Source organism: Lipotes vexillifer, unplaced genomic scaffold (genome assembly GCF_000442215.2).
Source record: "Lipotes vexillifer unplaced genomic scaffold, Lipotes_vexillifer_v1.1 scaffold184, whole genome shotgun sequence".
Taxonomy (NCBI): Eukaryota; Metazoa; Chordata; class Mammalia; order Artiodactyla; family Lipotidae; genus Lipotes; species Lipotes vexillifer.
This window is the reverse complement of record NW_006783561.1, coordinates 2,253,394-2,274,184: the sequence shown is the minus strand read 5'-3', so window position 1 is coordinate 2,274,184 and position 20,791 is coordinate 2,253,394. Positions and strand designations below refer to the sequence as shown.

The following is a 20,791-nucleotide window of genomic DNA, read 5'->3' as shown; positions in this document are numbered from 1 at the left end:
AGCGGTTCATGAGAGGCAGCTGGTGCTCTGGGCCCCAGAGCCTGCCTGGAGCCAGCCTGGAGTGCCCCCTCCTCTGGGAGTCTCCCCTGGCCTGGCCTACTTCCCCTCAGGGCCAGGTTCTAGCCTTCAGAGATGTCAGAATATCGATGGGACTCTTCAGGTGCATGGGCTCTCCCCCCCCCACCCTCTCAGGTCCCCTGTGAAGCTGAGAGAGACGGTGCCTAGGGCAGAGGGCCACAGGATGTCAGCACCCGGGAGTGGCACTGGGAGGCTGAGTGGGGTGGTCAGAGTTCAAGGGTCACGCTAACATGGACTGTGGGCAAGTCTCTCGCCTCAGACCTTGGTTCTCTTCTGTAAAATGGGGTCAGCTGTCCCATAGGGTCATTGTGAACGGGACGATAGCTAGGAAAACCCTTGGCAATAGGCACGTTGTCATCAGTGGTAGGATTTCAGGTAGCAGGAGGGCAAGTACCAGAGTGAGAGCCCCAGGTGCAGGCGCTCAGTCAGATTTCTCGAGCGGGCAGGGACATTAGGGACTATCTGATAAAACGTCCTCACTTTACAGAGGATACTAAGCCAGAGGAGCAGAGTGTCACGTCCAGGGCTGCAGGTTTCCAGGCCGGCAGCCCTGAGCTCTCCCCTCCTAAGGCGGCCCCACCCCTCACACACCCCTGACCATTGCAGGTGCGCTTGGCCGGCGGACGCAGCCCCGAGGAGGGGGTGGTGGAGGTGCAGGTGGACGTGAACGGGGTCCAGCGCTGGGGGGCCGTGTGCAGCGACCACTGGGGCCTCAGCGAAGCCATGGTGGCCTGCCGACAGCTTGGCCTGGGCTTTGCCAACCATGCCATCAAGGTAGGTCCTTGCTGTGGTCCAAAACTTCCTGTGCTAAAGCTGCTAACCCTTCATTCATTCACTCAACAGTTAATTATGAGTGAAACTATGCGCCAATATAATGCTGGGTGCTGGGATACTGTGGTGAACAGGACACAGTTCCTGCCTAACGGAGCAGTCAGTCGCCACATACAGTCAAGTGAGGGATGCAGTCATTCATAAAACGTTCACACAACAGGCACACAATTGTGTCTGCAGGAACAATGAATAGAAGTGAGCCAGACGAGGTGGGGGAAGGAATAAAGAGCCCACGCAAAGACTTTGTGGCCGGAGAACGCTTGATTCTGTTGAGGAAATCAGGGGCCGGGGGTGGAGTGCGGCTATCAAGAGGGAGTGGGGTGAAGCGCCAGGGTGAAGGAGGAGACGGGCCACACCATTCAAAGCCCGCAATGCAGATTTTTAAAAGATTTCTTCCTTGCTGTTCGGCAAACAGTTGGGGTGGAGGTTAACATAAATACAGAGAAACACACTATTACAGTAGCCCAGCTGAGAATGGTGCTGGCTTGGACCAGGGGAAACAAGTGGATAGATTCAAAAGATATCAAGGAAACAAAATCAAGAGGCCTGGGGCATGGCTGCCATGGAGAAACCTTTTCAACTTCGCCCACACTGGCTGCCGGGCAATACTGGGCATGCTTCACCCGGGAGAACTGGGCTCAACCCCGAGCGCAACCGACCATCTAGGGTTGTATGAAGAACAGCTGGGGAAATGGGACAGGCCTGAGTGAACAGGAAGGGAACAGGACCTTCCTCTTCAAACAAACAGCTGAGGTCTGCCATCGGGGAGAGTGATGGCAACAGGGCATAGCAGTGGATTTTTGCCTCAACACATGGAAGACGTTTCTAATACCAGAGGGGTCCAAAGTAGCATCACTAAAGATTTCAGGCCAAGGCTGGGCACAGCCCGGTGTGGGTGGTCTGATGGGGTCCAAGCCTCAGATGGGAGTCAGGTGACTCTAAAAGCACATCTCAGCCCTGACTGGGTGATGCTGGCTGTTTTCGTAGGACACCTGGTACTGGCAGGGGACGCCGGGGGCCGGAGAAGTGGTGATGAGCGGGGTGCACTGCTCAGGCACAGAGCTGGCCTTGCAGCAGTGTCAAAGGCACGGGCCGGTGCACTGCTCCCATGGTGCAGGGCGCTTCTCAGCCGGAGTCTCCTGCACAGACAGTGAGTAACGGGAGGGGCCGGTGGGACAGGCCGGCCCGGGCTCCCCTAATTTTGCAAGCCCACACCTCCTGTCCTCAGGGAGGGCCCTGAGTGCTGGTCCCAGCTCCAAGGCCAGCAGGGTTAGGGAGTGGAAGGAGGGCTGGATGCAGAACACCAGCTCCGCCATTTACCACGTGCGTGGCCAAATCACCTGCCACATGGGGATACAAACCCTGCCCTGCCCATCTCATGGAGTTACTGTGAGAATCAAAACAGAGAATATGTGAAAAAGTAAGGATACACAACAGTGTTTTCCAATCGATGCGTCACGACCAATAGTTTAAAAAAACAGGATAGAAAACAATGATGTGATACATTTAGTAAGGGTAATATTTTTCTCTTGGAATTATTTATGTGTGTCACAACATTAAATATATTTCTTACTACAGTCTGTAGTAAGAAAAGAGTTTGAAAACTGTTGTAGAGGGTATGGAAATGTGAGGACACCTGGGGCCTACGGTGAGCTGTGGGATTTACCCAAAAGACTTTAGGTCAGGACCATTTTGAGGCATCGGTCTGCCCCACACCCCCAGATTCTTGGGGTAGAAGCATCTGTTTGACATCTGCCAACCTGGTCTGGCCCAGGATAACCGTATCCAGTCCAAAGGCTGCAGGCTGCCACCAACCTGAGTGGCCACTTGCCCTTCGTCCCAGCCAGGCTTCAATGCCAAGACATGCTTAACTCTTGTCAGCGAGCTTTAGGGCTTCCTCTGTCCAGAGCACGCTGGAAGAGTGCCAGCCCTTACAGCACACCCTCCCCTGCAGGGCGATGGGGCCGGCTTCCCCGTCTCTCCCCTCCCAGGACCCTGTACCCCTCTGTTCCACTGCCTGGAGTGGCAGCTCTTCTCCTGAATGCATTTGATGCTTCACAACGGCTGAGCACAGACAGCCGACCTGCCATCTCTGTGGTCGTCCCTATTCCTCCCCTGTAGTTTTTCTCACTTCTTTCTTGCCTTTACCCTCTCTTCTTCTCTCTGAAAGCACTGTGTTCCCTCAGGAATTCTGGGGTCTGTCGGTGGGCATACCCTTAGCTCTCTCCAAAATATGCCTCAGGAATTCCAAGAGCATTTAGTGGTAGTACAGACACCATCCAGCAAACAAGCTCCCACCCTCGACGCCTGTCCCCTGAAATAAACCTGTGTTCCCATCTCACCATCGTCAGCACAAGGCTCACCCATATGATAGCTCTGCCCCAAATCTAAAGTGTAACCCAGTTTTTGCATGAACAAACATTGAGAATTGGCAAATTCCTCTCTTGACGTTACATGCAAAAGCTGTGCATCTCCTCATTTCTGTACTGACACAGTGAGGGACAACACGCTGGCTTCTGAGGAGGGTAAGAGCCCCTGTGACAGGAAGGGAACGGGAGAGGCACTGAGCAACTTATGGAGACACAGGCTCTAGCGTGTTGGATTTTTACGCACCAGAATGTCCACGATGGCTCAGAGGAGAATGCACAGGATGCCCTGGTATGAACACCCCTGATAGCAACCAGGGTAGAACAGGAACCTTGGAAGAAGCACAGGCTTAGGAACTGCAGCAGAATATGCGCCAGAACGGCAGAACCCAGGGGCAGGCTCGGCGCTTAACTCTTCCAGCTCTCCAGCCCTCCCCCTCTGCCCCTCGCATTGCTGGAACTGAGGCCCAGAGAAAGAGTGAGCTGAGGTAACAAGCTAGGGGCCAGCAGAGCTTACTGCGGGGTTATATGAGCTAGGCTACAGAGGCACTTACGGGCTGAGACGCATTCTACAGAAGAAATACTAGCTTACATCAACCGCATGCTTACCGTGGGCCAACCATGATCTAAGCGCGTTGCAGGTACCATCACACTAATCTTCTTCCTCTCCCCGTCATCCAGATGAGGAAAATGAAAGACAAAAGCTTGAGCAAGTCCCAGAGCTAGTTAATGGTGTAACTAAATACCAAGCCAAGAGAGGAACCCAGTCTGGCCCCAAGGCCAGCAAGCTTAGGCTAAGGTGATAGATCTTTCCTGTTATTAGAACTCACATCGCCTGACTCCTAAACCGCCCTACTCTTCCGGCGCCTCCAAAAGAGCTTAGTCTGGAGGCAAGGCTGTCCCCTAGGCCAGGGAGCCAAACCGGCTGCCTTCCTAGCCTCTGGGTCTCCACCGTGCCCAGGTGCCGCAGACCTCGTGCTGAACGCGCAGCTAGTGCAGGAGACGGCCTACCTGGAGGACCGCCCGCTTAGCCAGCTGTACTGTGCCCATGAAGAGAACTGCCTCTCCCGGTCCGCTGACCGCATGGACTGGCCCTACGGACACCGGCGCCTCTTGCGCTTCTCCTCACAGATCTACAACCTGGGCCGGGCCGACTTTCGTCCCAAGACAGGACGCCACAGCTGGATTTGGCACCAGTGCCACAGGTTAGTGCCTGCTCAGGCCTCGGCTCTAGGGGGACGAAACCAGGGTCCAGGGAGACAACCGGTCTGGTCTCTTCCGGGCAAGCCTTCCTGGGAGGGGCGTGCGCTCTGGGAAAGAGCCTTCCTTCCTAGACGCCTCACTGGCCTCGCCTCCGGGCGGCAGTGAGTAATCCCAGGAGCATCAACCTGCCCTCTCCATCACTCCCTCACCTGCCCAGGAGGTACCCACATGTCCATCTCCACTACAGTGTTCAACAGAGCAGTCCTTGCCAGCAGAGCTGGTCTCTGTTAGAATGATAGTGGACAATTTTTCTGTTGGCCCTGAGGCCTTGTCTTTAAAAGCCGGGTGAAGTGGGGACTCCTAGAAACCTGGAGACCCAGAATAGCCATCCCATCCAGGATGCTGGCTGTGCAGAAAAAGCTTGCTGGTTTCTGCAGCAGCAAAGCGAGGCCCGCAAGGAAGAGCTGCTGGCGCTGGAAGGAGACAATGAGCGTTCTTTCCTATCAGGAGCTTCCAGCCCAGACAGAAGGAGAGATGATGTCTGTGACAAAGGCAGAATGGAAAAGGGTGTTTTTTTCTTCATCACGCAGCCGTGGGTGGGGAAAGCTGAGAGGAACAGGCAGTGACTTTGGGACTTGGCCTTGCTGAGAAAATAAGTACCTTTCCCCGCAGCATGAAGAGCTGTCATTAGAACTGGAAACAGTGGTAGCAATTTGGGCCCAGACTGGCAGGGAGCAGAGGAAGCATCCCTCCTCACTCAGCAACTCTGCTCCTGGGCTGGTCCCTGGACGTGTCTCTTCTTTCCACCTGCAGGCCTCAGGCCTTGTAGCCAGGCAGTCTCCTGGAGCTTTTACCTCTCCTCGCCTGGGTGAGACCCTAGGTGACGAGGGAAGCTATGTCTTGCTGCCTGGCAGGGGTGCCAGGAAAGTAGGCATGGGTCACACTCATCGTGGGCTTGCCGGGGAGAAGGGCACTGCCCTGCTATGGTAACGTTCCTCTCGGGGTAATGATGGGGCCTAGTGCCTCAGTCGTCCCTACCAGCTCCTCTGTGAGGACCCTCTCCTGTTGCTGCCAGGCTGACAGCTCTGCCCCTTCTGCAGGCACTACCACAGCATTGAGGTCTTCACCCACTATGACCTCCTCACTCTCAATGGCTCCAAGGTGGCTGAGGGGCACAAGGCCAGCTTCTGTCTAGAGGACACAAATTGCCCTACAGGTATGTGGTTTCCTGTTGGCACATCCTCCTCTGTTATATTCCTAGGCCCCTTTGGGCTAAGGATCCCCTCTGCCCTGCTTAACAGCCTCAGGCAGCTGGAGACTCCAGCCTGGCAACAGTCAGCACTCAAGGTGATTCAAAAAGATACATTTCTTACCGCCTCTACTTCCTCTGCATTCCCAGCATACTGTGTACCACTTTTGAAATGCTTAACGCTTTCTCTTTTGGATAATAGTTGCAGACCTGTTTCACTTCTGAGTCCTTTGGGACTTAGCATGGATTGATTGTCTGATTCCTATTCGCACACCCACAGTTCCTAGCCCTTAGAAATGGCATGGTAAAACACTGGCTCTCCTCAGGCTTGTATGGGCAAGTGAATTAGCGTAGTAGGGCTGGAATCTTCTAATCACATTTCCTAGGCCAACAGGAATTTCCACTAGTGCATCCAAAGAAATAATCTCTGTCACAGATGGGCTTTGCTATGGTGCTGGATTCATGCTTAGTCGGAATTCTGGCTCCGACAGGCAAGATATTTAGCTGAAGCCCAGGCCCCTAGTCTGACTGCATTTAATTGGCAAGGCTGGTTTGAGGATTAAATGGTAAAGGATGTGAAAGATCTAGCAGGTGCTTGGTGTCAAGCACCTATTCAGGGACTCAATAACTGTCAACACCCTCCATTACAGGAATGCAGAGGCGCTACGCATGTGCCAACTTTGGGGAACAGGGCGTGACCGTTGGCTGCTGGGACACCTACCGACATGACATTGATTGCCAGTGGGTGGATATCACAGACGTGGGCCCTGGGGATTATATCTTCCAGGTAAGTGGGCTTAGGGATTCCCCACAGGAGCTCCATTTCTTCCAGATGTTCCAAAAGCTCCCTGAGGTCAAATGAAGAAAGAGAGCTTCATAAATAGGATCTCTGACAGGTCTGGCGCACCACAGGGGAAGGGATCAGAATCCAGGACCTAGGTTTGAGTCCTGATTCAGTGAACAAGGGGCACGTCACAACTCAGTCCCCATCTATAAAATAAGGACCTTAATGCCTACTTCCTGGGGTGACTGTAAGGTTTAATGAAGAAGAGGCGCACAGTTTGCAAGACTACATGAAATGTAAAGGATGTCACAGCCACTGTCAACTCAGAAGCCAAGTCACCTGTTTTCAGCTGGCCCATCTCTCACTCCAGGTGGTCGTGAACCCCAAGCTCGAGGTGGCAGAGTCCGATTTCTCGAACAACGTGGTGCGGTGCCGCTGCAAATATGATGGGCAACGGGTCTGGCTGCACGACTGCCACACAGGTGACCGCAGGCCACTGTGAGACCAGCCCCGTGCGAGCTCGGGGAGCTGGAAGACCCTGTGTCCATGTGTGACTGCAGTGTGTGTGCAAGGCTGGGGAGGGGACAGAGATGAATTGCCTTTGACAACTTCACAGAAGTTCATAGATTTCTGAAACAAGCTGCATCAGCCCCACCCAGTAACTATTCCTACATCCCTCTTTGTCCTTAAGGTTGTTTGGATTGTAATCTCAGTCTCCCATCTGTCCTGGAATCTTTCCTGTTACTTCAGGCCATGTCAGGATTTCCCCTTTCCAGTCTGTTATTTTTCCCCTTCCTTTCATAGGGTCTTTCTTAGTTGCCTCCATCCCAGGCTGACTGCCTCAAAGGCAAACGTAGAAGTCCCCCAGATCCGTGTTGCTACCGCCAGCCCTGATCACTGCTTACAGGACGCGGACCACGGAGAACAGGGCTCAGGACACTTGCAGGATTGGTAATCTCAGGCAAAGAAGCAACAGTCCGGTGGGGAGCAGAGTAAGGAGGTGGCTGCCTCACTTGCCTGTACAGAAAGGTAGCAGTTCCTCTACCTTAAGAGTTTAAAGTGCTTGTATTTGCTGTGGGGTGTGTGCAGTCACTCCCACGCTTTGCACACAGAGGGTGGAGCAGGTGTGTTCATTTAGTCAACAAACATTTATTAAGACCTCTGTGTTGAGCAGAGTACCTCTGTGTTGAGCACTGCCAGACACTAGGAACATAAATAGGAGTAAAAGGCAGAGCTAAGTGTCAGGTAGGGTAAGCAGACATGCAAATGGGTAACCCCAATCCTACTGGGTACCCCAGACCGCTGTGAACTACTGCTGAGCAAGCAGAGCGCTCTCTGATCAACCACCTGGAGGCCAGCCGAGGTTTCGCAGAGGAAGGGACATCTGAGCTGGTTGCAAAGGAGAGGCACAGGTCAGAGAGGGGACGAGGAGAAGGCGCATAGGATTTGGCTTCAGAGGGCTTCACTGGGCACCAAATCCAGTTCCACCACCTTCTGGCTTTAAGACAGTGAGGAAATCTCCTCCTCAGAAGTCTTCTCTTTTGTAAAATAGGGCTATGCAGTCACACCCACTAGAGCTCTTTGCAGGGAGGGTTACGGTGGCTCCTGCCGAGAGAATGGACTTGATCCTGTGGGCTTCTGGGAACCACTAACAAATTTCAGCCAAGGAGGCAGGAAGATCAGATTTTCAAAAGGTAACTCTGGCAACAGATGGAAGACAGTGAGAAGAGAAATAAGGATTTGAAAATCGTGAAACTGAGTAGATTCTGCTGCCATTAAGTGAGACAGAAGCGTGAGAGAGAGAAGGGGTTGGAACCTAAGGCTGCCGGTGTGGAGGCACAGCCTCTGTGATGCTGCTGGCAGGCTACAAGGGGGCCAGGGCAGCAAGGAAGGAAAGAACACTACGCAGCTCTGACCCCTCCAGGGTCCTTTCAGGAAACACAGGGCACACTCAGGTGAGAGTAGGAGGTTATTTAATGAGAGGACTACACTGAGGTGTCAGTAGGACTAAGGAGATGAGGAGTGTTGAGACGTCCAGGGATAAGCAAGAGTGGAATGTTGTTATCACCTTGGGCTTGAAGGGGAAAAGTGTGTCCTGGAGCCAGGCGAGCACTAGCACTGAGGAGGAGGGAGCAGCGGGCAGGAGAATATCACTGCACAAACGGGGGAAGAAATGCCCCGGCCTCTCTCCTTCCATCCTCTAATCTCGTGCTGTTTCTTCCCAGTGACCTACATCAGTCGGCAGTCTCTAGGGTTCAGGTCTCCAGGGCATGAGAGAACAAGAAGGGTAGAGAATGAACCTGGGGAGGGGGTGAGGGAGAGTGACCAGCACAACCCTTTCCACACAACAGCCTATCTTCCCGATGTCCCTGCAAGTACGCATCTGTTGGCATCTATTTCCATAAAACGGATCGTTTGTGCCCACGACTAACCTGATGGAAAGGCTGAGCTGGGCAGGATGTCTTGGTGTTTGTGAAGTTGTCAGGGAGGGGATGAGACCCCGGTCAGGTCGACTACTTACCTGCCCTCCTCTGTTCCGCAGGGGACGCACACCGAGCTAGCACAGAGCGCTCCCTGGAACAGGAGCAGCGTCTCAGGAACAACCTCATCTGAAGGCACCCCTGCGCACCCCCAGCTGCTGCCCACACACCAGATACCTCAGCTTATTGGAGCGATGCCCTTCACAGAGCCCTAACTCAGAGGGTAAGGGGCCAGTGCCAAGGGGCACCAAGAACCTGCTCAGGAAGCCTTTTGATGGCAAGATCACCACACCAGGACGGCACTGCTCCCTCAGGATGGCTCTGGGTCTATCCCCTGAGGGCCTTTGGTCTCTGGACTATGGCCTTCAGGCTTCGTTCAGCTGAGCTCCTCTTCCATAGGAGACCCAGTCTTCCCCGGATCTTGCCCCAGAGTTCCTGGTTCAGGAGCTATCAGTTCCTTAGGAATGGACTGTGGCCCAGTCCCCCATCTAAATGGTGCTTTGCAAATGTCTTGGAGGAGGACCGAAATACACAGGAGGAGAGGTCAGCTCTCTGCTAGGAGCTCTGTGCAACACAACTTGTATCAAAGTCACAACTGGCAAAGAAGCTGGAGAATTCAGTCCCTTGCTTGATAGGTCCGCATTTAGAATTCAGCTACCCTACTCTCTAAGAGTCTGTTCTTTAGTGCCCTTACCTTTATCCTACTGCACATATGCGTGTTTCTAATATCCCTGGAAGCTTAGGCCTCAAGCATCCCTTTATCTCCTGACGGGCCCAAACCACCAGTTACTGAGTGCTTGAGACGGGGCAAGATTCACAGGAGTGGCCAGATATGGCCTTCCCGCAGAGCAGCAAGAGGAGGCCGAACAGAAAGAGTCCCGGGGTGCTGTGGACCCCAGCTGCTGCCAGGCCCCCTGCCAAGGGAAGAACACTTGCCCTAACCCCAGCAGGCAAGGTCACTGTGCACCTCAGGACCGGCCTAAAGGTCGGGTCCCCCAGTCTTCTGGAGTGAATTTTGCATTGAATGAAATTTTGCAGCGGAAAGAACGTGGGTCAAACAGGCCGCTCATCTCTGCAGGAAAAAGAAGACAGGTCTGGTAGAGTGGAGGACAGGAGACTACGGAGAGGTCAGAAGGGGGAACATTTAATTTAGTTAAGGACTAAACCTAGGAAAGGCCACCATCCCTGCTTGACCTGGCTGTGGACAGGCCCTTGCTCAGGTGGTATAAAATCCCATGGTCTTCCAGGACATGATTCTTAATCCTGTCTCCACTAAGACACACTTGAGAGATGATCCTTACAGGTCTGATGCCCTAATGCCAATAAAGGTTGCTCACTATGGACTGCTACAAAGACAAGACTGGCTGTGATTCTTGGCAGTTCCCAGCACCCTAACTCTACCCCTTTTCACTCCTGGTGACCTGGTGACTAAGATGTGTGGAGCCCACATACTACTCACAACGGCCCCACTGCACTTCTCCGACATCAGCCTGCAGTCTGCTTCGCCATTCCCTCCCTAGGCTCTGTGGTGAAACATGGGTTGGAAAGGTTAAGGGATGAAAAGTAGGAGGAAAGAAGGAAAAGTCCAAAGATGGTAAACTTTTACAACCAAGGCTGCAAGGCCAGAGTGAGTGGTGGTAGATGGGGCAAGATTACAATAGCCCTCCCGTCCTCACATGAGAACTGCCCTTAGCCGGTAAAAAGGGACGCGCTCTGGGGTATCCTCTGTGAATACAAAGAAGTGCGCTTTTCCTTCTCCTCTACCATTCCTCTTCTCAACTCCCTCACGTCCTTCATTAGGGCAGAGGGAGCACTATACCTTGGCATGGCAGTTTAGGTAAACAAGGGAAGGACTGATTTCCTGTTGGATCCAGCAAACATCTCCCAAACAGTAACAACATTATACTCGCACATGCACCCAATGGTCTGTGAAAGAATGTGTAGCTGGCGGGGGAGCGTGTGGTGACTGATGACTAGATTCAGGCAGGGAGGTTACCCACAGCTTCTGGCTGGATCCAAGTTTCCAAGAAGGCCAGAAAAAGCAGGCCAGGCAGCCAGCCACCGGCTCTGGTCTCAGTCTTGCTGCCCACATCACACATTTGATAGGTGCAGCCCGTTCTAATTCTTGGAAAAAGCTATACAAGGGTTGTGCTGTTACACCTCTGACTTGAAAGGGAAGGATGTGGGAAGATGCGGCTGGCATGACTTGTAACTAGATGAGGAATGTTAACAGAATAGCAACCACCAAATTCCAGACAGAACCAAAACTGTCTGATGATTTTCGCCTTGGCATTCTTGTCTCAGAGAAACTTAAGTACTAGGAAGCTCAGCTTACCATTCAGACGCCTAACTTATCCCCATTCCACGAAGACTTCCACTCCGTGGGGAGTACACTGGAACTCTAATGGAATGTATCTGTCTACTGTAAATTCCAGGTGATACTGGGATTCAGAAGTTCAACATACATGAAGCAACATATAACACACAGCAGAGTGCATTAGCTTTCTTCTCAGATATCTACCAAAGGAGCCAGTGGTAGCTACAGGGTGCTCTCCAGTTAGCTCAGTGTATGAAGGCATGGTGTAGATATGACCAAGGATCTGGCTCCTGTCTGGACAAGCTCAAGTAGTCCGTGCTGGGTCAGGGCAGGTGCTCTTTCTTACCTCCAGCCAGTATACATCAATTCCAGCTACCAGAAAAATACAACTAAAAAGCACATTCTCTACTAAGGGCCGAAGCAGGAGCACTCCATAGCTTTCAGTTTGGGCTAAAAAAATCCTTTCTCTGGATCTACTTATAAGGATAAATCTGAAAGTTAGAGGTGGCTGACAGTTATCCGAAAAAAAGTGTAAGTTACTAGCCACCAAGTACACAGCATTAGAATGAGGACAAAAGTTAACTTCTTGAAATTATGAGTACTACAAGAAAACTGGGTAATAAACACGGGACTATGTGTTACCATTAACAATGCACTTAGAAGCCAAAATGCTGCCAGAAAGGGGAAGCACCCTCAAAGGCAAGTGATAGGAACAATCACTTTTTTTTTTTTTTTTTACCGCCCAAGGCCATTCTCAGCCTTGAAGAATCAAAACAGCAAAGGTCTACCTCAGAGGTATACTGTTCAGTATGAAACCTGGCTAGTTTCCTGCATTTCCTTTCAAATGCAGCCATACTGTTCAAACAGACTTCCCTCTGTTCTATGATGACAGCACAAGCTGTACAGCCAGTGCCAAAGAGAGGGGCCCTGCCCTAAGTAGTACTGGGGCAGAGGGTCAAGAGGACTTAATGACCCCTCCAAACTTGGAATGGAGGTATTGAACATGAACAAGGGACAGTTTCAGAACAGACAAAGGATGAGAAAAACAATGCCGAGGAACTGTCAGAGGACTCTAAGACCGGAACAGCGGCAGGGATCAAGACCCACGGCCAGTGTCATTTGAGGAACGTTTGGACGGAGCCCCACTACACCATCTTCTAGGCAATGCTAATAATCCATCATTGTCATGGGCACTAAATCATACAAAAATGAGGCTGCTGCCCTCATTGAAAGCACAATGAGACACCATTTCTTGCTCTCTCAGCATCTGGAGGTCTACCACTACGACTTCTTCAAAAACACTCAGAATGCAGATATGAGAAGGATAAAGCCTGAGCTGACTGCTCTGACTTGTCCATGTCTTTTAGGAAATCTCCTACTGCCCAGAGGTGTGTGTTTGACTCTGGCTGCTCTTCACTATAATGGACGAGCTGGTGTGGCTTTGCCAAATGCCTCTGGCAAAGGCAGAGAAGATCATACCAAGAACATGCTGTGTGCCAGATGCCTCCTGCAGGATGTCAGACTGGACAAAAATGGCAAAAGGCAAGAGGGTGGGGTGGGGATGTGCAAAGAGGACAAGAAGGGGAGAGGAGCCACCACATACCAATCCCAGGAGAGTATTTCTGTAGTATACTCTGGGGCACACAGATGAGCAGCAGTCTACTCAGTGGGATTCAATAAAACCAACAGATCCACCAAACCCATGCACAGCATTACAGGGATGAAGATAAGGGGAGAACTGCTCTCTAATTTCTTTAGGGGAATGACAAAACTGACCAACAGCAGAGTGATGTATGTCATAAAATGGGCTTTAATGTCCTTCTCTTACAACGTGATAGTACTGCTTAAACTGGAACTGGCACACAGCTCCCAAGACCGGCTTCCTGTAAGGAATGAAGCGGGCAGGCCCCAGGCTGCCATGCAGCTGGAGCAGCCCCAGGCACTCAGCTTAGTACAAGCTCTGGAGTCCAAATACCTACACCTGCTGCAGTTCACCAACTTTGGGGTTCTGGAACCGGCAGTGCAGATTCTGTGAATACCAAGCACACCAGATACCATACCGTTCCACCTCCTTGTACTAACAGCTCCCTCCCCTCTGACCACCCACCTCACCCGCCCCCCTGCAATACTGCTGTTCTCAGCTTTGTGAGGTACTAAGGAACACCCTGCCTTTGCGGTGCCTTAATCTCCCATCATCACAGGTTTGAATCCTCTGTTTTGCATTTGCTTAAAACATCTTGGAAGTGTGACTTGCCCTGTCCAGAGGACTCTTGGAAGTCACATCTTCCAAGTTTCTTCCTAGCTGATGGCTTCCTTCCATGTCCAACACAGTTAAGGCAGTTCCAAAGAACTGCATTTAGGAGTGAAGACAAACAGGAGTCTATCTTCCTCCTATACCTCGTCAGCCCTTGTCTTGATTGCTTATCTCTTTCTTTAACATGCACATCTGCATGTACACAGAGCTCTGGAAGAATCCTCTGAAGACTGGAAATATTTTCTGAATTCCTGGAATTATCCCTGTCATCAAGTGATGTTCAAACTGCAGACTGGTCTCTGCCTTCCCAGATGTCTTCCCGTTGCTTGGCTTCCAATTGTTTTCTCTCTGTAAATAAGGGCAGCGTTAAGATGGTAATATAACTTCACATAACCAGTGACTTTCGCTTAATCTGAATTACAAGGCGAACTTTAATCATGAGACAGGTAAATTCCCTGGTTTTCTCTTACCTGATTCCAAGAGTCAATATTTTTAACTTTCCAAGTGCTTTGTAAGTGGGAACAATGTTTCTCTTACTATATAATAAAAAGAGAAAGATCTGTGGCCAATAGAAATAAAAAGCATATGGAATAAGTCAGAACCGAGCAGGATCCAGATTTTTGTCTTGCTGATAATATATTTATTTTAATTATCTTTCTAAACTGTGTTAGTGCTTCAGTAAAATTGCCCATTATTCCCAGTCTACTGATCTATATAAATATTTCAATAGGCATCAAGAATATGTTTCAATATTTTTCTTCTACTTTCCTGCTCAAATGGAAATAGTAGCCACTGGGCTTTAGTCATATCTCTCTACTACAATTCTACAAAAAAAAAAAAAAAAAACTTTCACAGGAAAATCAAATTTCAATATTTTCAGAGCACTTTCAGGAGCCAGAAATCTGGAACACCAATTCCAACATGGAAAAATGACCACATATAATGGAGGGAAACTAAGAACTGTTTCTAAAAACAAAAAATGCACAAATCTGGGCAATCCATCTTCAAATTTTAACACAGAAGCTTAGTTTCCATTTAACACTGTCACCAATACCTGAGACAATAAAGACCATACACGGTTTGGTGACCCAGGTACTTCACTAGGTGCCACAATACCAGTTCTCATTTCATGGCTAGTCAGTCATTGATCTTGACACCATAAAATGTAGATGATTAAGCCTAAGTGCTTCCTTCCAAGGGCAATTCTTTCACTAAAAGATTTTGCAAGTCATGAACCAGGGGGATTACAGAAATCAAGGTGAGTTCAGAGTTAATTCTTGCTATCCTGACATGTCTTTCCAAATCAGCAGAGTCCCTTACGGAATTCCTATACTATATTTGACTCAACTTTAAGGGCAAAGAACTTGATAAGGAAGCTAACTGGCACTTGGAAATGTGAAAGAGAAATTTGCTGCTATTTGGGCACCATCTTGTGGCATTATCTGAAAATAGCAGCAAAGTTACAAGAGGCAAAAAATGGGGGTCAGTAAATTCCAAACTGAAGGCTCAGTGTCATGTGACTCAGCTTTAAGGCAGGCTTAAATTGGGTTGAGATTCTCCAGGGAGATAGCATGAAGGATAACTGGCTTGTCTAAAGGATTCTGGGATTTCTTAGGAAGGCTGACTGTGGTTCTGATTTTACAAACAGAAAAGTTAGGAGAGGATCTAAAGGCAAAGGCCACCTTGGATGAAAACAATCAAAAAGTGGTCCTGGGTTCCAAGAAAAAGTGAAGAAACTAGAAAAGTGAATTATTAGAACTCAGATTTTTCAATAAACTCAGAAACTTAAACCAGAGAGGCAATATGGGAAGCTTTAGGAAAAGAAATCCAGGAGCAGGAGTAAAACGAATGACTGGTCCATAATCCGTGACTTCAAAATCGAAGTAGCACTGAAAAAAAAGTTGTTTTTTTTTTTAAAAAAGTTTGGGGTCAAAGCTCCTTTGGTGGTAAATATAACCTGAAAGGACATAAGGCCACAGAAATATTAATGCTAATGGGTTCGATTTTGGTGTTATGAAACATGTATTAATATATTATCTTTCTAAAATTGGAAAAGGTTAGAATCCTGAAACATTTCCTACACTAATGCTTTCCAACAAAAGACTGTAGATCTGTATTACCAAATATATGTAAATATAAGAGGAAATTCTGGTGGCAAACCATATGATAAAGTCAGCAAGAATAGAGAGACAAACTGAGAAGCACAAAGAAATAGTGAAAATGTGAGGCTTAAATTTATAAGTATAGACATGAACAGAATACAGAAATACAGGTTAGGATGAGACCTAAAAATATCTTCTTCATCTTAAAGAAAAAAATGGAAGCTTGGAGGTGTTAAGTAACTTGCCTAAGATCACATAATCAGTGAAAACCTGAACCTGGAACCCAGGTCCTTAATCCTTAAATCAGCATATTTTCTACTGTCCTGACCTCTGAAGAGAGGATCTGAAAATATTTACACAGAAAAGGAACAAATGTGGGGGAAAAAAGTATTTTGCGAAAGATAAAGAATAAACATGTTTCCCCTTTATCAAAGAGAAAAGAAAGTAGGTAATAGCTGATAGACTGTATTAAAAAAGCTCCTATTAACTTTAACTCCACCAATTAAAAAAAGTAAGAGAAAGCCCAACAGCAGCCATAAGGGCAAGGAACCAAAGAAGAATATAGTGTTAGCATGAAATGACTAACCTAAGGCACTAACATAAGCTGGCCCTGAAGACTTTTATTTCTCAGTATAAGAAATAAATTGGCAGAAATGATTACATTAAATGAGTTGACTTCTCACTGAGGGAACAGAAAGTGCTAAAGATGAAAAAGGGGCCAGTTTGGTGCCGTGTTTACAAAAATAAAGAAAAGGGATGGAAATTAAAACCTTCAAAATTTACTTCTACACCTAAGAAAATAATGAAGAAAAATCATCACAAAATCCACTTGTAGCCACCTACAGAGTAATAATCAACCTGAGACTTGAAGTACAAGTCTGGTCAAACTAATCTAACTGCCTTCTTTTATGGATTGACAGACCTGGTAGATCAAGGAGAGGTAACATAAATAACCTCTTCGTTTTAGATTTCAGGCTTACCAAGTATGTATTAATCATCAATATACTGGGAAAAAATAGTCTGGCTCACATAAGTGTTAAGGGAGCATTTAACTCTAGAGGGTGGAATGATTATCAATGTATTAAGTATAACACGTGTTATTTACTTAGCAATAATTGGTGAAATGGTCAGTCAGTCCATAAACATTTTCATCTCTGATATAGGCCAGAGACGTAAGTTTACTAAACAGCAGGTGACACCAAAAATATGGATAAATACTGCATCCCACAGAAAATGGTCAGATTAAAAAGAAAGGAAATGTGGTTAGAAATGAAGGGAACTTCACGTCCAGGGAGAAAAGACACCAAGAAAATGCCGTTAAGACCTAGATTATGAGTCAGCAACGCAGCACTGTTCTTGAAGGCAGAATAATGGAATTCCTAAAAAGGATTTCAGAAGGCAGCTGACTGTGATTAAATTTTTATTACAGTTGACTAAGTATCCTATAGAGATGATTTTACTTTTAAGTTCTCAGTGATTTCATTAATCAAACTAAGGGATCAAATTATTGTTTACTTAACTCTGCCTCTCAGACCTATGACCCAAAAGATGGCCTTTTAGAACCAGCCAATTAATCATATACCCCCCAAGAATAAAATGGAACAAAGTTATGAAATAAAATTATGGCAGGCTTTGAAAATGAGAGTAGCTTATTCTGAAAACTTTGATTCCAACTTTAGGTGGGACTCAAATGTTCTGATAAGTGGAACATGGGAAAATTTTACACGTATTCCTGAGCCTGGTCTTTAAAATGTGGTTTTATCATTTAGTGTGAATCCTTGATTTAAAACGTGATTAAGTCAAATACAAAGTATTCAAGGACGATCTATGTTTTCACTTCCCACTCTTAGTATAGTTCTAATCTGTCATGCGCTCTGCTAGACTAAAAGATCTATCTGTTCCTCACACTCAGAGACTTGTGACTAAAGCTCTTATCTTGCAGATATATAAAATATGATTTGCTTAAAATGATTTCAGTACTTCCTTTTTCTCGATTCTCCCCAGAGTAGCTTTAATTTCTTAATCTCCTTTTTAAGGATTAAGACAAAGACTTCTCAATAAAAGGGTAAGAAGACCAAAGTAGGGTAAAGGAAGTTATCAGGAAAGTATTTATACTTCAAAATCCCAAATTCCAAATTCATTAATTAGAAGGGTTCCATATGTAATGTTCAACTCTGGATTTTATAAAGAAAATCATGGAGGACTTGAAAGGGTTCAGAGTAGAATCATGAGTGAAATAAGACATATGAAGAAAAATTCGAGTAACAAATGTCATTCATGTATTCAGTCAATGAATATGCACACTGAGTATCTCTTTATGAACTAGGCACTGTGCCAGACAGCAGAACTCTTGAAGTGGGAAAAAGAAAGGCTAGGAAATTATTCTATAGTATTATTAATAAAAGTACCTATATCAGGATGGCACAAAGATTTCTATTTCTATGCTAATTCTGATCTATTAGCTACGGTCAAGTCAAAACTCACCAAGAGTGTCATGACTGATTAGCACTGTCTGTCATGGATATTGAATGGGGAGCAAAAGTACATAGTACACATTTGTCATTACTGGCTTATATTATTATAATGAATACTAATTTCCCAAAAGTCACATAAATAATAGTATTCTAAATACGTAAAGCACCTTTTAAACATTTTTATACATGTTAACTTACGTTGCTCAAAAAATTCTCCATGGTTAGGTAAGTCAGGCATTGCTTTCACTTTGTTGGAAACTGGGGCACAGAGAGGTATAAGAAACTTGCCCATGGCCACATAGCTAGTTAATGGCAAAAACTCTATTATAGCCCAGATCCTCTCACTCCTAAATGATCTGCCCTGATCTTTACAGTTAAAGGCTGTTAGAACAGAATGGTGTCCAGATGTTCCTGAATTTCCACTAAATAAAAAAGAAGAGGAAACTGTTTTAAACTATTGTACAGATTTAAGTTAGACCTATGGAAGAATTTTCTGACAGTACAACAGCTCTAACCATTGGAAAGGATAACTAAAGAGAAGCCTGTCATATTTTATTTTCTGAAGACCTTAAATTTTTTAAATTTTTTTTTTTTGGAAAAAAATGTTAATTACCCCAAAACTCCTTCAAAAGGGATTACAGTATTATAAAAGGAACATGGGTTTTAATTAGAGAGGCCTAGGTTCAAATGTCTCCTTTCAATTTACCAGCTGGGTGACCTCAGGCCAGCTACTTCACCTCTCTGGGCCAGCTCTAAACTGGAGATAATACCATCCCCAACCAGAGTTATCATAACATGTTATATTGCCAGGAATTTCCTTCCAATCCTTTTAATTGCAAAAACCTCTATGTGGCTTTTAATCTTAAAATCTTCAGAACTGAAGAGAGAGGAGAAACAACTGCTTAAAATATCAGGTTCACATTTTCTTTCTTACTCAAGGCAGATATCCCCACCAGACTGCAAGTCTTAAGGAGAGGAACAACATCTTGCCGTTTCTCTAACTTTCCTAATTAGGGAGCACAATGCCTTGCACAGGGTAGGTACACAGTGAATTCCAAATGTAGTTGATAATGTATCACAGGCAATTGAAAATAAAAAGAGTAATGACAAGAAAAAAAATATGTACTGGAATCTGTGCCGGACTCACCATAAAATGATATTGCTACTACTACTAAAAACAGCAGCAGCTCATATTTATCACACACTTATTATAGGCCTAGAGAAACAGGAGGGAGAGTGTTCCTATCGGTTTTAAAGATGACTAAGTATCTTTTGTGGATTATCTCACTTGACTTCCGTGAAACAGAGGCCTCCAGAGAGTAAGTAATTTGCCTAAGGTGACATAGCCAGTAAATGGCAGAGCTTAGATGTAGACCCAGGCAGTCTGATTCCAGAGTCTATAATGTTATTTCCTATGCTGTACTGACCCCTTTCCCTCCAGTGGAAGAAGAACTGGAACAGAAGTATCTGTTCTGTTTAATACCTAAACAGTACTTTTAATTTCCACAGAAAAAAATCTTTAAGTGAGAAGTCTTGGGCTCCATGCAGGCAATTACAAGAGTATATGCTCAATGCATAAAGAAGCCAGAAAGCTGTATCAGGAATTTTCCATACGCATTTTCTCAGATATAAAGAATGGGAGAGTTCTGAGACATAATAAAGGAAGAGTCCTCTCTAACCTGTAAAGATTCAGGACCAATGGATAGGAGAAACTTACCACCGTGGGTCTCTATTCACAACTAAACGCCTTCTTTAAAAAAGTAAGTAACAGGGTACCCACTTAGCCAACAGCCTCATTTTTAATTTCATCACTGAAATGTCCTTTGCATAGCTGAGCATTTAAAACAAATTCAAGTGGAACAGTATGCTGATGTGCCTACAGAGAAACAGAGGGGGATACTCAGGTGATAGCCATACAAAACTATTATTGCAGTACCTGTAGAAATACAAGTGATGTTACACACGTAGGGAAGCAGGAAACATTGCAAAAAGAATTTTATAGATATCATTGTTATTACCCTCTATTGATTTTCTGAGATAACTGTGGTTATCACAGAGAAATCATTTTCCTCAGAGATAACCAATTAATAAAGGGTTAAGGACACTGCACATTCTACTTTAATCTAGCTCTGACAGTGCCATATATTAAAAACCAGAGGAATCTTCCCCTGTTTCTATAGTCTATGGGAAGCCTTTGAGTCAAGAATGCATGGAAAAAATCAAAACTGCCTCATTATAATCATTAAGGTTTCAAAAATTAGTTGGGTTCAACTCTGAAACTCTAGGACCTGCCATGACACACTCTGTCACTGGTTATCTGGCCAGTGCAGCTGAGAGTCTGCAAGCTGCCTGCTATCACCAAAGCAGAGTGGACAGGAAGTATTAATGGCCTTGTTAGACTGGCAATAAACAAGGAGTTTGAAACTTCCATTCGTTTAATGGAAAAATGAAGTTACTTTTCGGTAAGTGGAATTTTCAGAATAAACTGTCTTCACAGATTCCACAGATCGAGGGCTAAGGCAATCAGACTGTCTAAAGCCTGAAGGTTGATAAAAAGCACTTAAGTGCTAACCAGAGTCCCAAGCCTTTACGTACAAGTCAACAGCCTATAAAGGGGAGAGAGACATTTAACCTCAACTACAAACTATAGGGA

General features: G+C 46.6%; 2 protein-coding genes across 5 annotated transcripts in view; one reads left to right on the top strand and one right to left on the bottom strand.

Moving 5' to 3' along the window:
• LOXL4 (lysyl oxidase like 4) overlaps nucleotides 1–10,345 on the top strand; it is a 20,491-nt gene extending 10,146 nt beyond the window's left edge. Inside the window, exons 9-15 of one of the 3 annotated variants that reach the window (XM_007456235.1) lie at nucleotides 685–852; nucleotides 1,897–2,059; nucleotides 4,237–4,480; nucleotides 5,579–5,694; nucleotides 6,378–6,514; nucleotides 6,882–6,993; nucleotides 9,054–10,345. In XM_007456235.1, coding sequence (XP_007456297.1) covers nucleotides 685–852; nucleotides 1,897–2,059; nucleotides 4,237–4,480; nucleotides 5,579–5,694; nucleotides 6,378–6,514; nucleotides 6,882–6,993; nucleotides 9,054–9,124 — 1,011 coding nt within the window. In that variant the 3' untranslated portion in view covers nucleotides 9,125–10,345. The remainder of the gene's footprint in view (nucleotides 1–684; nucleotides 853–1,896; nucleotides 2,060–4,236; nucleotides 4,481–5,578; nucleotides 5,695–6,377; nucleotides 6,515–6,881; nucleotides 6,994–9,053) is intronic. The other 2 variants (XM_007456236.1, XM_007456237.1) reach the window with 2 other exon arrangements.
• Nucleotides 10,346–13,101: 2,756 nt separating this feature from the next.
• R3HCC1L (R3H domain and coiled-coil containing 1 like) overlaps nucleotides 13,102–20,791 on the bottom strand; it is a 70,016-nt gene continuing 62,326 nt past the window's right edge. The window contains exon 7 of one of the 2 annotated variants that reach the window (XM_007456234.1): nucleotides 13,102–13,910. In XM_007456234.1, coding sequence (XP_007456296.1) covers nucleotides 13,843–13,910 — 68 coding nt within the window. In that variant the 3' untranslated portion in view covers nucleotides 13,102–13,842. The remainder of the gene's footprint in view (nucleotides 13,911–20,791) is intronic. The other variant, XM_007456233.1, reaches the window with a different exon arrangement.